The sequence below is a fragment of the Hippocampus zosterae genome, chromosome 2, assembly GCF_025434085.1.
Source record: "Hippocampus zosterae strain Florida chromosome 2, ASM2543408v3, whole genome shotgun sequence".
NCBI lineage: Eukaryota > Metazoa > Chordata > Actinopteri > Syngnathiformes > Syngnathidae > Hippocampus > Hippocampus zosterae.
The window spans coordinates 23,517,798-23,532,368 of record NC_067452.1 but is presented as its reverse complement, the minus strand read 5'-3'; the positions used below and the strand labels follow the sequence as shown (position 1 = coordinate 23,532,368).

General features: G+C 43.2%; 1 protein-coding gene across 1 annotated transcript; it reads right to left on the bottom strand.

Moving 5' to 3' along the window:
• Window positions 1–692: 692 nt before the first annotated feature.
• On the bottom strand, window positions 693–11,678 carry LOC127595595 (sodium- and chloride-dependent creatine transporter 1-like). Its single transcript, XM_052057214.1, has 14 exons — window positions 11,553–11,678; window positions 11,043–11,321; window positions 9,894–10,025; window positions 9,523–9,808; window positions 9,294–9,426; window positions 8,642–8,776; window positions 8,443–8,546; window positions 5,800–5,924; window positions 5,593–5,705; window positions 4,605–4,745; window positions 3,258–3,360; window positions 2,336–2,436; window positions 2,088–2,258; window positions 693–1,938 (listed from the first exon to the last, which is right to left on the bottom strand). The coding sequence occupies exons 2-14, from the start codon at window positions 11,302–11,304 to the stop codon at window positions 1,798–1,800; spliced, it is 1,947 nt and encodes a 648-aa protein (XP_051913174.1). The 5' UTR covers window positions 11,305–11,321; window positions 11,553–11,678; the 3' UTR covers window positions 693–1,797.
• Window positions 11,679–14,571: the final 2,893 nt, after the last annotated feature.

Below are 14,571 nucleotides of genomic sequence, written 5' to 3'. Positions count from 1 at the left end.
AATGGACAGATCCCCTCCACTATACTTGTCTTTACTGACAAAGATTGGAGTAATGACACTTTGGTTTCTCAGTCTGCGCACCACAGGGGAGACTGCAGGGGCTACGGCAGCCCAATGCAAGCTTGGTCAGTTTACACTGGTGTCAGATTCCGCTTATCGGCCGGACCAATCGGGGAAAAAACGGTCTGACCTACTCTCCGTTCAACGGGTAGAGATGTTCCCACTTTTTCCTCACCTGCATCAACGCAGCAATGTAAGGAGACGGGAAACCCTTTTCAAGCCGGTGTCGAGTTGTCCTCGTCTAGGTGCACTAACCGCCTTGCCTTCAGGTTTACGAAGCCAATCCGATTCTCAGTCTATCTTGTCCTTAATGAGTAACCGTTTTTGTTTTTTTAATTAAGGGGTAATAACACAACTACTTCGTTTTTTGTTTGTTTGTTTGTTTAACGGTGGCTACATCTCCCATGAATCTCATGCACTTGTTACTGACCTAGTGAATTTAACAATCCTTGTCAGGACCATACGGATTTGTTTTATTTTTTTATTAAGCCAGAATAAAACTTGTTAAGTCGTCTTTTCTTAACGGTTAACAAGACCCGACGTTGTTAGCAAGGTCATATACGTTCGTACAATATAAAGTAAGAGGTTGAGTGGTTGGTGATGAATTAAATCATAAGAATAACAAAGATCAATTTTATCGAATGCAAGAGATTTATTAAAATGACAATCATCCGAATAATATCCATAAATTAACCGTTGAACCTGCCAGATGTGAGTTACAATTGGTAATCCACGGAAATCACAAAATCATTGCTTTGATTATATTGATTAAATTCTGATTGATTAAAAACTGAAATTAAATGTACCGGTAATAAAAAAAAAAGGTACCACAGTTGAATGGGTAAAGAGAATAAATGTGGTTAAATGCTGGTCTATTTTTGGTGAGTTTTCTTTAAGAGTGATCAAGTCAAAAATGCCTCAAGTTCGAATTAGTGGTAAGGTTTCTTGGGTTTCAGGAAGATTAGGACATGCTTTTCTCAGAGAACAAGCGAGCATAGAGTACTTCCTTAGTTTTCTTACCGAAGTAACTGCCTCGTAATATCCAATTTCCGTTGGGATTAAACAAAGCACCAAGAAAACTGTTTTCTTGGTGCTTTCTTGGTGCTCAAGAAAACTAGTTAAAATAAAATTGTGCAAGAGGAAAGTAGTTTTGGATTTCCTCCCGTAGCTCCATGTCCCTCTCTGCACTCTATCATTATAACGTAGCAGCGCTAAGTAGCATGCATCATATTGCCACAATTCCTCTCTTGTAGACAATGGACTTAAATCTTGTTCATTTCTTATACATCATGTGACATTATCAGAGAGTAACAATGCACAAAGTCATTTCTTCACACAAAAGCAATTTCAAAGCATTCTACTGTAATATAATTGCTATTCTAATACGAAGTAATTACCATGTTATTATTTCATCATAACATTCAAAAGAAAATAAAAACAATTATCACACGAACAATAATGACCGTTAAACCATGTAAGAACATGTCTAGGCATGTTCAGACTTCTTTTGAGCTGTCGAGCTTTCACTAGAAGAATTTGTCAAATTTTGTCTTTAAATTTGTCTTAATTCGTGCAAATACAACATTAATTGTGGGAGGAGCCATGCTGGCAGTAGTTTTGGTCTTGCTCTTTAGTAATCAATGGAATTTCATGAATTTATTTATTATGAAGAATTTTAGAGGCAGATCTTTTTCGAAAGTTCCACCAAGATGGTAGCCACTGTTGTGTTGATACTTGCTACTTGCTTTGTGCATCAGATGACACTTCTGACAGACGAACATTCTTGCTCTCTGCCTGCAGCAGCATGCCTTCATTCTCCGCAATAAGATACTCCAGGTGATGTCTGCCCCATCGTGGGGTTATGAGGCGTTTCCATCGCTGCAAACCCAAACAGCTGTCTAATGAGTGCTCAAAAAGATGCAAAGGAAAAAAGGAAAATGTCCAAGTAGACACATTCCTATACATTTTATGTATCTGAACTGAAAATCAGAGGCAAGAAAACTTCATGGAGCAACAGTCCAACTGACCTCTCGAGGTGATCCGTTGGCGCGCAGCAGTTTGTACACAACAGTGAGTGGGATACAAAGCATAGAGGAAAGGGCCAAAACCCATCCAAAGAGTTCACCCCACCATGGGTATGTGTACACATTATTGTAGGTTAGGGGCTCGTAGTTGATCACATGGAACAGGAAAACTCCCTGCAAGCACAATTAAATGTCACAAATTTGCTATCAACGGACATGCCAAATGTGAAACCATACAAAATGCCACTTACCATGCAGACAATGGGTGTGATGTAGGACCAGCACCACTTCATGTAGGGAAGGGGCTGATAGCCGATCATGCGAGCCACATCGTCCATGAAACGATCCGCGCCTGACAAAAGGTCACATGATGCAAGCGTTTTGAGGTGGCAGTCCACTCAACTCAACACACTGTGCAATCAGTGTTATAGGTGGAAGGATGGTGCAGCAACAAAATGTAGGCAGACAATACAAAAGTACTCAATTTAGACCCACTTCATAGAATGATGAATGTTAGTGCGGTACTGAGAAGTTCACAGCAGTGCTGAGAAATAATTATTATATATATATATATAATAATATATATATATATATATATATATATATATATTATATATATATATATTATATATAATTATTTTTTCAAACATTAAAATTTTTGTTAGTTTTCTTTAACATATACATGGAGTACAGTACTGTATATGCTCTGTATATGCTGTGTGACTCGCTGTTGTTTTGCAGCTTCTCGTGGACTGTTTGCGGACTTTAAAAAAAACACAAAAAAACTGTTTGTTAATTGGACGCTACTTTGCGGATTTTCGTTTATCGCGGGTGGTTTTGGTCCCCATTAACCGCGATAAACAAGGGATTACTGTATTGTATTCTAATCATGCCCATTCGTGTTGGGTTTTTCCAGTGAACATGTTTAACATCATATAAGGAGCTATCTGAAATGCTTCGGACAACATTGTGACATGGCATTTTTCCTCATTAAAATAGAGATTTTTTTTTTGTTGCTTTAGGGGAGGCAGGGGAACGGGGTGTTGGGGCAGAAGACATTATTGGCATTTCCATTCAATTCAATGGAGGTGGAGGATTTGACAACCACATGTATTGAGCTATGAATGTGGTCAGTGACAAATTAAAGTGACATGTCTCTACTGTGAAACTTACCATAGACCCAAGCAATCACTACACACTCCCAGAACGCCTGCCACAGCAGAGTGATGCCGCTGGCAGAATAGTAGTCAAACAACTGGAACACATACATCCCTCCCTGGCAGAAACAAGATCAGTGAGCACTGAGAATTTTGAGGAACTATTACCTTTGGGAACCACCATCTGCTCCGATGGAGAATATTAGCAAACGGCGAACTGGTGTATTTTAGTTAGATCCTTCATGCTGTTGTAATTCTGTATGCTTGTAATTCTGGAAAAGAGTTTCTTTACAAAAAAGTATGAAAAAAAGAGGACCGTCGATCAAAAAAAAAAATCTCACTTAAAAATCGCACCCATGGTTAATCTGCAATTAATCCCGAATTCACCACATTTTGCAAATTGTCAACTTCTTTTGTAAATATATCATTTTTAACATCAGTTTTTAACAGTGTTGTAAACATAAAAAATGGACAAATTTGTATCCCTTATGCAGACATATTTAACATTGCAACATTGTGTCAGAATAACACTTTTACTCAGTGCTCATGTGTGCTTTTATTTTGTTAAGTACTTTACTGATGCACACTTGCAAGTGAAGCAATTGTCCGACGAAAGAAAAGCATTACGTAACAGAGCCCTGTTATGGAGCTGCTGAATAAAATACATCTTACAGCTAAATCACAAGTATGTCCGCTCCAAGAGACCAGATGGGCTGACAATATTGCTGCTTCACACCTTCCATGTCCTACTACTTGATTACTTGCAGAACATCTTCAATGCTTGTGTCATCTAAGTGGTTCTCTGCTAACTAGCGGCGAAGTGGCAGATAAGTAATAACTGTTCACTGACAGTGGAGCTAGCCTGCCGAGTGCACTGCATTATCAAAGCAGTGAACATGTGCCAGCCAACGTGCTTGTCAGTGCCAACAGCTCCTCCACTGCAGCTTTAATCATTTTAGAAAAATTGCATTTATTGGATGCAGTGGTGGTTCTCAAGGCTAATTCATACACTTACTGGAATCCACGAACTGAAAAGAGTTCCCGTAAAGTCAACTAAGGGTTGTACGGTATGTTGATCGCATGTTAAAAAAATAAGCAGTGTCGAAATGAATTTGTGGCAATGCAACACAATGAGTTGAATTCAACGGCCTTAGAAAAAACAGGAGCACGTGAATGGTGGCCGATGTTGGGCCAGAATGCCACACAAACACAAGACTGACTAATAGCCCAACTCTCAAAAACATGGCACTTTAGATGACCATTCCTCAATGATTTTCCTGACTCTAACCTGCAACTTCATTTCTCAGGTCCAAAATTTTCCATGATTCTCTGGGGGGGATTTTTTTAAAAGGGGAAATTGTACCTCCGTGATCATGGACATGTCAATGAGGATGCAGATGACACAACAGATGGCAGCAACCACCTCTCTCCGAAAGGAGCCCAGGGCGGACTTGGGTGGAAGCATGTCCATGATTCCAGTTACGAAACCTTCTACTCCAACAAACTAAAATGAAAAAGTATGGAGGAGCAGGGGGCAATGGCAAGATATATATATATATATATATATATATATACATACATACACACACACACGGCATTCCTGTTCAGATTCCAAGTTATTGATGAACAAACTGTGGTGGAAAATTTTAGCCTCTTTACAAATCTCTGTCTTTTAGTTATTAGGATTCATACATGTACGCAGACTGTCTGTTCTGCTTCATTTAAAAAGAAACATCTTAAGAATTCTTTATTCCAATAAAACTAGATTTTGCTGTAAAACACCAAGATTTGTGTCCAATGGTGATTTGATAAAAACGGCGAACACAGCAGGCACTAGTTGAAGTTGTGCTGAGGGGGCGTCGATGCTAGATTGGCAAAAATAATGAATATTTGCTAAAGCGCTGTTTTCTGCCCACTTCGATTTGGCAGTCATTAACTTTTGCCGTCCGTCATGGTGCACTCACGTGATCACGTGCAACGGGTCAGTAGCATTTCATTTAGGACAATATGCCATCAAGAACAAGTGAGGCTAGTAATTTAATTGCCTGGCACCACCTATGCACAACAGTGAGCAGAGGCGTGCCCCTCTAGACAGACCCGGGGAACTTGGGCGAGGCGCTAGTGACGTGAGGCTTTATTCAAATTTTGCTCGTAGCTTCAAGACAGCAAACTCTCTTGAAAATGTTTCATATTTAAAATTAATCAAAGATGATCTTGTGAGCAAGTAGCTGAATTCTCTGAACATTTCCAATAAAGATAACACAAATGTACCTATTTTGTTTTATACTCGACACTTTTCCACAAAGCTGTGCCTGACCAACAAGTGTCCAAAACAAATGATTGGATTTTACCTGACTGTCCAGGCCGAGTACAAGTAACATAAAGAAGAAAAGCGCTGCCCAGAATGGTGCGAAGGGCATCAAAGTCACAGCCTTGGGGTAGGCTATAAATGCCAGGCCGGGTCCTACACAGGAACAAACAGTTCAACATAAACTGCATTTAATTCAATTCCCTGAATATTCAACCCGCATTTTCAGTGTATACTACATATAACTTACCACTCTCAGCTACCTTACTGATGTCCACGCCTTGCTCTTTAGCCATGAAGCCCAACACAGAGAACACGACTAAGCCTGCAAAGAAGCTGGTTCCGCTGTTAATAACCGCCAGCACAAACGCATCCCTAGAAATACAGAAAGGATGGATTCCAAATGGGGTCAGGAAAATCATTGCATCTCCAAAACCATCAGTTTGCAGGAAACTATAAAAATTGCAGGTTTGTTGAGTAGTGATTAGGAGACATGCTTTGAAGCGTGAATCGAGTAATAAGGTGGCCTTTCTGCAACGTGTGTATCGAGGCATGCATTATTTAGGGGAGGAGCTGAAAATGATGACGTTGCCTGTGTCCCATGTGCCCGATTCGGGAAATCCTTCAGATAGTTGAACGAAGGTGTGACAGGTTTGCCTCGGAGGTAGTGGCTCCATCCAAAATCAGTGTGTGTGTGTGTGTGTGAATGCGTGTGTGGTAGCGTGTTAATTTAGTTCTCGATAGTTTGACTGTGCCAATGTACGCTTGGTTACACTACACACTCCTATAAATAAAACCTCCTCTCACATGAACACTTTGAGACAGTAATTCATGCCTTTGTCACATCCCGGATCGATTACTGCAATGCCCTTTACTTTGGAGTCAGCCAGTCCTCCATTAAGCGCCTTCAGCTGGTCCAGAATGCCGCTGCTCGCCTCTTGACTGGTACTCATAAGAGGGAGCACATAACTCCTACTCTGCCATCCCTTCACTGGCTCCCCATTCATTTTAGAGTTATCTTCAAGATCCTCCTCTTTGTTTTCAAATCTCTGAATAATCTCACGCCAACTTACCTCTCTGAGCTCATCAGCCCCTACACACGTGCCAGGTGCCTCAGGTCTCTGGACCAGACTTTGTTAGAAGTACCAAGAACTAAACTGAGGCTCAGAAGGGATCGAGCCTTTTCTGTTGCTGGTCCCTCTCTCTGGAATGACCTCCCACTGAACATTCGGCAAGCCTCCTCGCTGCCCATCTTCAAAGCCCTCCTCAAAATTCACTTGTATTCTTTGGCATTTGACTCAGCATGACTTAGATTTGTTCTTGATTTTACTGTTTGGTGCTTTCTACCGCCTTTATTATCGATTTGTCTTACTGTTTATTGTGCATGTTAAATTGCTCCATGTACAGCACTTTGTATGCAGCGATGGCTGTTTGAAAGTGCTCTATAAATACTGTTGACTTGACTTGACTTGACTCCTGGGAATGCTTACAAAACAGGCAAGATTGCAGCGTTCGTAACAGGATTAAGCATAGCGGATGAGCATGCGACTTTAAAATCAGTGGACAGTTGAGGTGTGAACTTGAGCCTTGCTCTGTCTTGTTTTTAATATGTGAATTTTCATTGTTTATTTTACTCAACAGTGAGGTGTTTGCGTTCCACGCAACACCTTACGGGGAAGGAAAAAATGCTGTTGTGAAATGTGTTCTACAAATAAACTTGTATTGTACTGGACCAATTGACAGGATGCGCAATATTTACTCACCCAAAATAAATACATCATGTTAGGGCCAAGCATGTCCAGGTCTGGGCCTGGAGGGCCAATGTCCTGCCTGTTTTCCAGCTCTTCCAACTGCAAAACACCTGATTCAAATGATCAGCTGATCAGCCAGCTGTGGAGCAGCATTAGCATGATCCTGTTTATTTGAATCAGGTGTGTTGCTCCTGGGAGAGATGGAAAACAGGCAGAATAGCGGCCCTTGAGGACCGTCTTTGGGCACCCCTGTTAGGCCTAGCCTATTCACTTTATGTCGAGAGGTTATATCCTCATATATATTTTGTAATTTGTCATGCCCATAACTCAAAATAGATGCGGAAATAATCTATGCATCACACATCGTACGAGGTGGCTACAGCTGCCTATAATTATACACATGGCAATGAGGTTGGTTTTGTATGCGCATGAAGCATCAAGAAATGAACCATTGCTTGAATCAAATGGCTGAAATACTGCAAAGCCTCCTCGCCATCACTTTTGAGCCATAAACATTGGATCGCCTACGACAGTGAATCCCAACTAGTGTGCCGGAGCCCATTAGTCTGCCATGACAGCTCCAACGCTGTGCCTTGGGAAAGTAACACATTTCACTTAATTGGGGAGAAAATGATTTAAAAACAAATAACTTTATTTGTCCCACTATATTTGCCAGCAACTTATAGTGACAAAAAGATCAAATAAATGATCATCTATGAGATGGCAAGAAGTATGAACTTGACATATGAATCCTCTTTTTGTGACACTTTTGTTTGGTCGTGTGCCATGCGATTTTTCAAACTTAGAATATGTGCCTTGGCTCGGTGAAGATTGGGAATCGCTGGCCTAAAAGGGCAAGTGATTTTCACTACTCAAGATTGCTCAATTTAGAAAAATATTACACGCCGATATTGGGACTGACCAATGGCATATATTTATAAAAATGTAAATTAACCAAATTTAGGCATAGGTTTCCACCTGACAGTGACATTAGGCTATGTAGTACTGCATTACTTTTTGCCTTGCGCCACCTTATCGTGTATTCTATTCTGTGCTTGACTGAGAAGAACCCAAGTGCAAAACTCAAGCTGAGAAGAATGCAATGCACCAGGGGACATTCCAGTGTCAGTGTTCAAACTTACTGGTAACAGTTGTAATAGAAGCGGTTATAGCTGCCAAGTGCAGTCAGGGCACCCAGTCCGATAGCATATGAGAAGAAAATCTGGGTACCAGCATCAATCCACACCTACCACAAAAGAGGAACAATGTTTTAAATTGCAAGGCTGTGGTGTAAATTTATTATCATTAACCAACCAAATATAATCTTAAGTAGGAGTCTACCTGTGCTTCTCCCAGTTTGGACCAATCTGGTTTCAGGTAGTATTCAATCCCATTTACTGCTCCAGGGAGAGTCACGCCATGCCCCAAAAGAATAACCAGAACAACATACGGGAACAGGGCCGTGAAGTATACAACCTAAAGGGAGGAGGAACATATTGTTGAGGACTAAGGAATAATAGACTGGAATTTTTAAGTGCAACATTATGGCATGTAAATTAAAATCCAATTCATACCGCACTATTCACGGGTGATATGGACCATTGAAATGCCTAGGATATTTTTTAAACCTCCAAAATGTCTTCAGAAACCACTGATGAACATTTAACGTGTTATCCACCCCAAAAACGGGAAGGAAGGAGAAAAAAAACAACAAAAAATATAAATGTTTATATATTTATAAACATTAATTCTATATAAAATTGTAAAATACATGAAGATGCCAATCTGTGGATGCCAAGTAGCCAGTATGCAGAGGGAATTTTGGTATAAAGTTTTTTGCTGTACCCATCCACCTGGAAACAACATGATGATAGGATATATGCCTGCAATTACCTACTTAATTACACAACTCTGACATTGTCCCTGATTGTATCGAACACATTTGCTGCCTAACTTGGCAACAATTTGATGACTTGACAGCAAAACGACCTACCTTGCCTGTGGATTTAACGCCTTTCCATATGCAGAAGTAAACAATGACCCAGGTGGCAAGGAGGCATAGCGCCACCTCGTAGTTCATAGTACCCGGTTCATGGAGCCCGCTCGACAGATGGAGAACTTTATGTCTGTGAGCAAGAACAAAAGTGGAATCGCATTATCGAAATTTGAGATTGGAGATGCTGGAATATCAACCCACGCGAATGAGTCTAAATGTGACGTACTCCCAGAATTCCATGACTGGGGAGCGCATGCCTCCCGTCTCCATGCAGCTGTTAAGGAGTGACAAGTTTGAGGACAGGTTTTGAGCAACAGATGAGTCAGCACTGTTGCTGTGGCAGTTGCTGCTGAAGTTGACTGTGCAATTGGGTGTGTTCCAAGCGTGGCCGCAGGTGGCCCAAGGAAGCGGGTTGGTGAATGAGTGGAAGAGAAAGAAGAGACCCCACGCCAGAATCATGATGTAGTAGGTGTTGCAGAAGAACACAATCACCATTGAAGCCAAGCCCAGACCTGGTTGGGAGAACACAGTTTGGGATGTGAATGAATCAAGTGACATCCACTGCGTACTGTTCCTGTCCGACACTGAGCGGGTAACCTTTGAAAAGTGGTGCGATGTTCCAGGCGGAAACACCTCCCTGCTTCATGAACTGCCCCAAAGCGATTTCCAGGAAGAAGACGGGGATGCCCCCGATGAACACCATCAGCAAGTAGGGGATTAGAAACACTCCTGCAACAGGAACAGGTTGTCACATCCACACATTGTGTATTGGAAAGAAAGTCTCATCAAATGCCACATTGTTGTGATATCAAAAGATGAGACAAAGTTAACTTTGTCTCATTTTTTGATGACAAAAGAGTTTCCGTGAATGTTAGCTATGACCAATACAACTCAACTGAAAAAATATGAAGTGATTGCATGAGTGTGCACACCATCTTATAAATGGTGTGTGGCAGTTTGTTTGGCATTTACAAATCACATTCACCTGATGTTAAACACTTCAGGCACAAATGGATGGATGAATGGATGAACTTTGAAAAATTCAGAGCACCGAAGCTCCAGCCAGGCGGCCCAGCTTCCAAGCGAGTGTGGCCGTTTAGCGTGCGTCATTTTCAGATATGCGGTGGGGGACGTGCCCCTTGGATGTGGACTTGGGGGAAGGCTAAATTAAGCTAACAATTACAGATTGAAATTGAATATACAATGACCGATGACAACTTAATCTTTTCATATCTTAGGGACTTGACAAAGAAAGCAGCTCCAGCGTGAGAGAAACTAAATGCTCATTTTCTCATGTGTAAGCCCTGGCGTGGCTAATCGTTGTGATATTTTCCGAGGTTGAAGAGGGCCTAAGTAAATTTTGGTCTTGATTGATCGCAGTTTTTGAACATTATTAGAAATGTATGTGCAATAATTTCAGATGGACCAATTGTGTCCAGTTCTTCTGCTCTCACCAAGACATGGTCAGAGGGGGAAGGGGCGTGGCTATATTGTCGCGCAGAAAGAACATCACTCAACAATTTATTAACACACGCAAGTAAATAAAGGTTGTAGCCAAGTTATTAAAGTTTGAAAACAAACAAGTTCTGAAAGATTACAGCACCTTTTACTTTGTATTATGTCAGACCTCTTCAAGTTCAACGTTGTCAAGACGGCTATTGTAAAATAGCAGCAACTCAGTTGTACAAAGGTGGACCATCATAGATTTCAGATCAAACTTCATCTCACATTTGTAGTGAAGCTCACCTCCTCCATTCTTGTAGCAAAGGTAAGGAAAGCGCCACACATTTCCCAAGCCTACAGCAAAACCCACGCAGGACATGATGAAGTCCATCTGTCTGGTCCAGGTTTCTCTCTCTGCCTGTTTTGGTACCGAGGAGGCACTGCCCTGGCTCTGGGGCGAACCAGCACTTCCACCCTCACCACATCCTGGGGTCATTCCAGACACAGGTACCAGGGAATGAATCGATCCCCCAGCCTCTCCCTCAGACAAGTCTCCCGCTTCCATCCAGAGGCAGTTTTCACCTGATGGGAAAGATGGGACCGGGACATTATAAAACACGTATTTTCTTTTTTATCGGTTCATACATTTTCTAAAATCGAGCAGTTATTTGGAGGACTGCTTTTATCATTTACTTGAGTTATATATTTTGAACAGTAATTTTATTTTGAGTGCTGAACTTTTATTTATTTTTTTGGGGGGGGGGGGGGTGTTATATTCTAACCGCACTGTGTCAAACCAAACACCATGTTTACCTTTAATTCTTTCACGAATCTTCTTTCCTGATTCCTGCCACAGTTTTTGAAACACTTCAAATTAAAGTCGCGCAGTTTTCTGACGACGAAATGATTACGTGCCACGGGAGCTCAGCCAATAGCGGTGAAAAGTGACCAAGTGGGCTGTGTCCGCGGGCTGAGGGGAGACTCAGAAGCCGTCGACGAAGCACTTGAAGGTAAGCCTGAAGAATCTCATTGATGGCCCCGAGCTACAGCAGATCCACAGCGAGTGGGGGTGGGGGCACCTTTTTACTTGCAGAGGTCTCGGCGGTTTCGGACGGGGCAAGTGTGTGGCGCTACACACACCGACTCTCACTCGTACGATGCTCCAGACGTGCCTGCTTGTGTCGTCACTACGATGGTATTGTGATGAAGAGCTCGTCAAACCACAAACCACAAAGTGTCAGTAGAGGACGTTTTTTGACGCATCTGGACGGCGCGTGTTATTTAGATTCCTCGTCATCTTGTTATGCGGCCGGCACGCTGGTAGACTGTCGCTGATTAGAATCTGGCGGTGAACTCCAGTTTCCCCCCCATTTCCAAAAACATGCGTGGTAAGTTAATGGAACTCTAAATTGTCCCAAAGCGTGATTGTGAGTTTAAATGGTTGGTTGTCGATGTGTGCCTTGCGATTGGGTGACAACCAGCTCAGGGTGTCCCCCACATACTGCCCGAAGACAACTGGGGTAGGCCCCTCGCACGGCCGTGACCCTTGCGAGGATATGCGGACGAGAAAATTGCTCAATGGGTGCGATTGTGAGTGTGAATAGCTGTGCCCCGCAATTGGCTGGCAACCATTTCAGGGTGTACCCCACCTACTGGCCGAAGGCGGCTGGGATAAGGCTCCTACACCACTCCCCTCGTGAGGATAATAAGCAGATCAGATCATGAGCAGATGGATATTTTGTAGTTATTATGCATTCGAGAAAGGTGGGAAGGCATACTTTTCCTACTTCCGAATAGAAAAGTTGCATTAGGACGCCCCTCTGAACTGGGAGGTTGCGAAGCTGAAAAAAAACGGACACAAGTTCACTGACTGACTTCAATGTGACCTTACTCGACAATGGCGACACCATGGAGACACAGACCGCGAATGCCAAAACATACTTTTCAAGATTATAAACATATTCAGCTTTAGTTCTTATTTGATCAATTGAGTTATTCGACATAACTTTACTGAACACAAGATGGTTTTTACTGGCAGTGTGAAGATATGCCGCAATATCTAAATCCGACTTCCAACCTTCCCTGTTTGCAGCATAAGCCTCTGCTTTGCTGACTTGTTTCGTTATGAGCATTGTAATATCTGTTCATTGTTATTTGTGTGTGTCTGCAAGGCCACCTGAGTAGAGGGGACCAGCTAGGAGGGGAAGATTGGCTCGGACAGAGTTTGGGCATGAATTGTGGCCATCAGCGGCTCTGGTGTGAATGTGACCTATTTGTTGCTGTTTTGTTTAATAAAAAAAAGCAAACAGGTTGCATTTGCGACTGTTAGTATCCTTGAGCACACAGAAGAGCGTTACAATATATTTGCAGTGTCAATATATAGTACAGTATAGTATAGTATAGTATAGTATAGTATAGTATAGTACAATATATTGATTGACGTGTCTCAAGGATGGTGCATACGGGAAATAAACTTACCAAAACGGACAGAGAACAAGTCCCGGTACGCTAGAGGATAAATGTGTGAAGTCCCGGTACTCCTTACTGTGTACAGGTCGCTGATGGTGTGTTGGTACACTTGCCTGATTTGTCTGCTTGCAGGATTTGATTCCCACTCGGTGACGGTGTGGATGTGAGTGAATGGTTTCGTTTGTCTCAATATGTGACAAACAAACAACAAACTTGTTGTTGAATCACTTGTCTAAATATTGCTCATATCTAAAGTTTGTACTTGCAAGTCAAACAAGCAGGGTCCTTGAGGGTATGTGGGAATTCGCCCAACCAGTCTACATGTGTTTTGTGGACTTGGAGAAGGCGTTTGACCGTGTCCCTCTGGGAGTTCTGTGGGGGGTGCTTCGTGGGTATGGGGTACCGAACCCCCTGATACGGGCGGTTCGGTCACTATACCACCGATGTCAGAGTTTGGTTCGCATTGCCGGCAGTAAGTCGGAATCGTTTCCAGTGGGCGTAGGACTCCGCCAAGGCTGCCCTTTGTCGCCGATTCTGTTCATAACCTTTATGGACAGAATTTCTAGGCGCAGCCGAAGCGTTGAGGGGGGTCCGTTTTGGGGGCCTGAGTATTGCATCCCTGCTATTTGCAGATGATGTGGTACTGTTGGCTCCTCAAACAGGGCTCTCCAACTCTCACTGGAGCGTTTCGCAGCCGAGTGTGAAGCGGTTGGGATGAAAATCAGCACCTCCAAATCTGAAACCATGGTCCTCGGTCGGAAAAGGGTGGAGTGCCCCCTCCGGGTCGGGGAGGAGATCTTACCCCAAGTGGAGGAGTTCAAGTATCTTGGGGTCTTGTTCACGAGTGGGGGCAGGAGGGAGCGGGAGATCGACAGGCGGATCGGTGCAGCGTCTGCTGTGATGCGGACGTTGTATCGGTCTGTCGTGGTGAAGAAGGAGCTGAGCCAAAGGGCGAAGCTCTCAATTTACCGGTCGATCTACGTCCCAACCCTCATCTATGGTCACCAGCTATGGGTCGTGACCGAAAGAACGAGATCCCGGATACAAGAGGCCGAAATGAGTTTTCTCCGCAGGGTGTCCGGGCTCTCCCTTTGAGATAAGGTGAGAAGCTCGGTCATCCGGGAGGGGCTCAGAGATGAGCCGCTTCTCCTCCACATTGAGAGGAGCCAGATGAGGTGGCTTGGGCATCTGATTCGGATGCCTCCTGAGCGCCTCCCTGGTGAGGTGTTCCGGGCATGTCCCACCGGGAGGAGACCCCGAGGAAGACCCAGGACACGCTGGAGAGACTATGTCACCCAGCTGGCCTGGGAACGTTTCGGGATCCCTGCTAAAGCTGTTGCCCCCGTGACCCGGCCCCGGATAA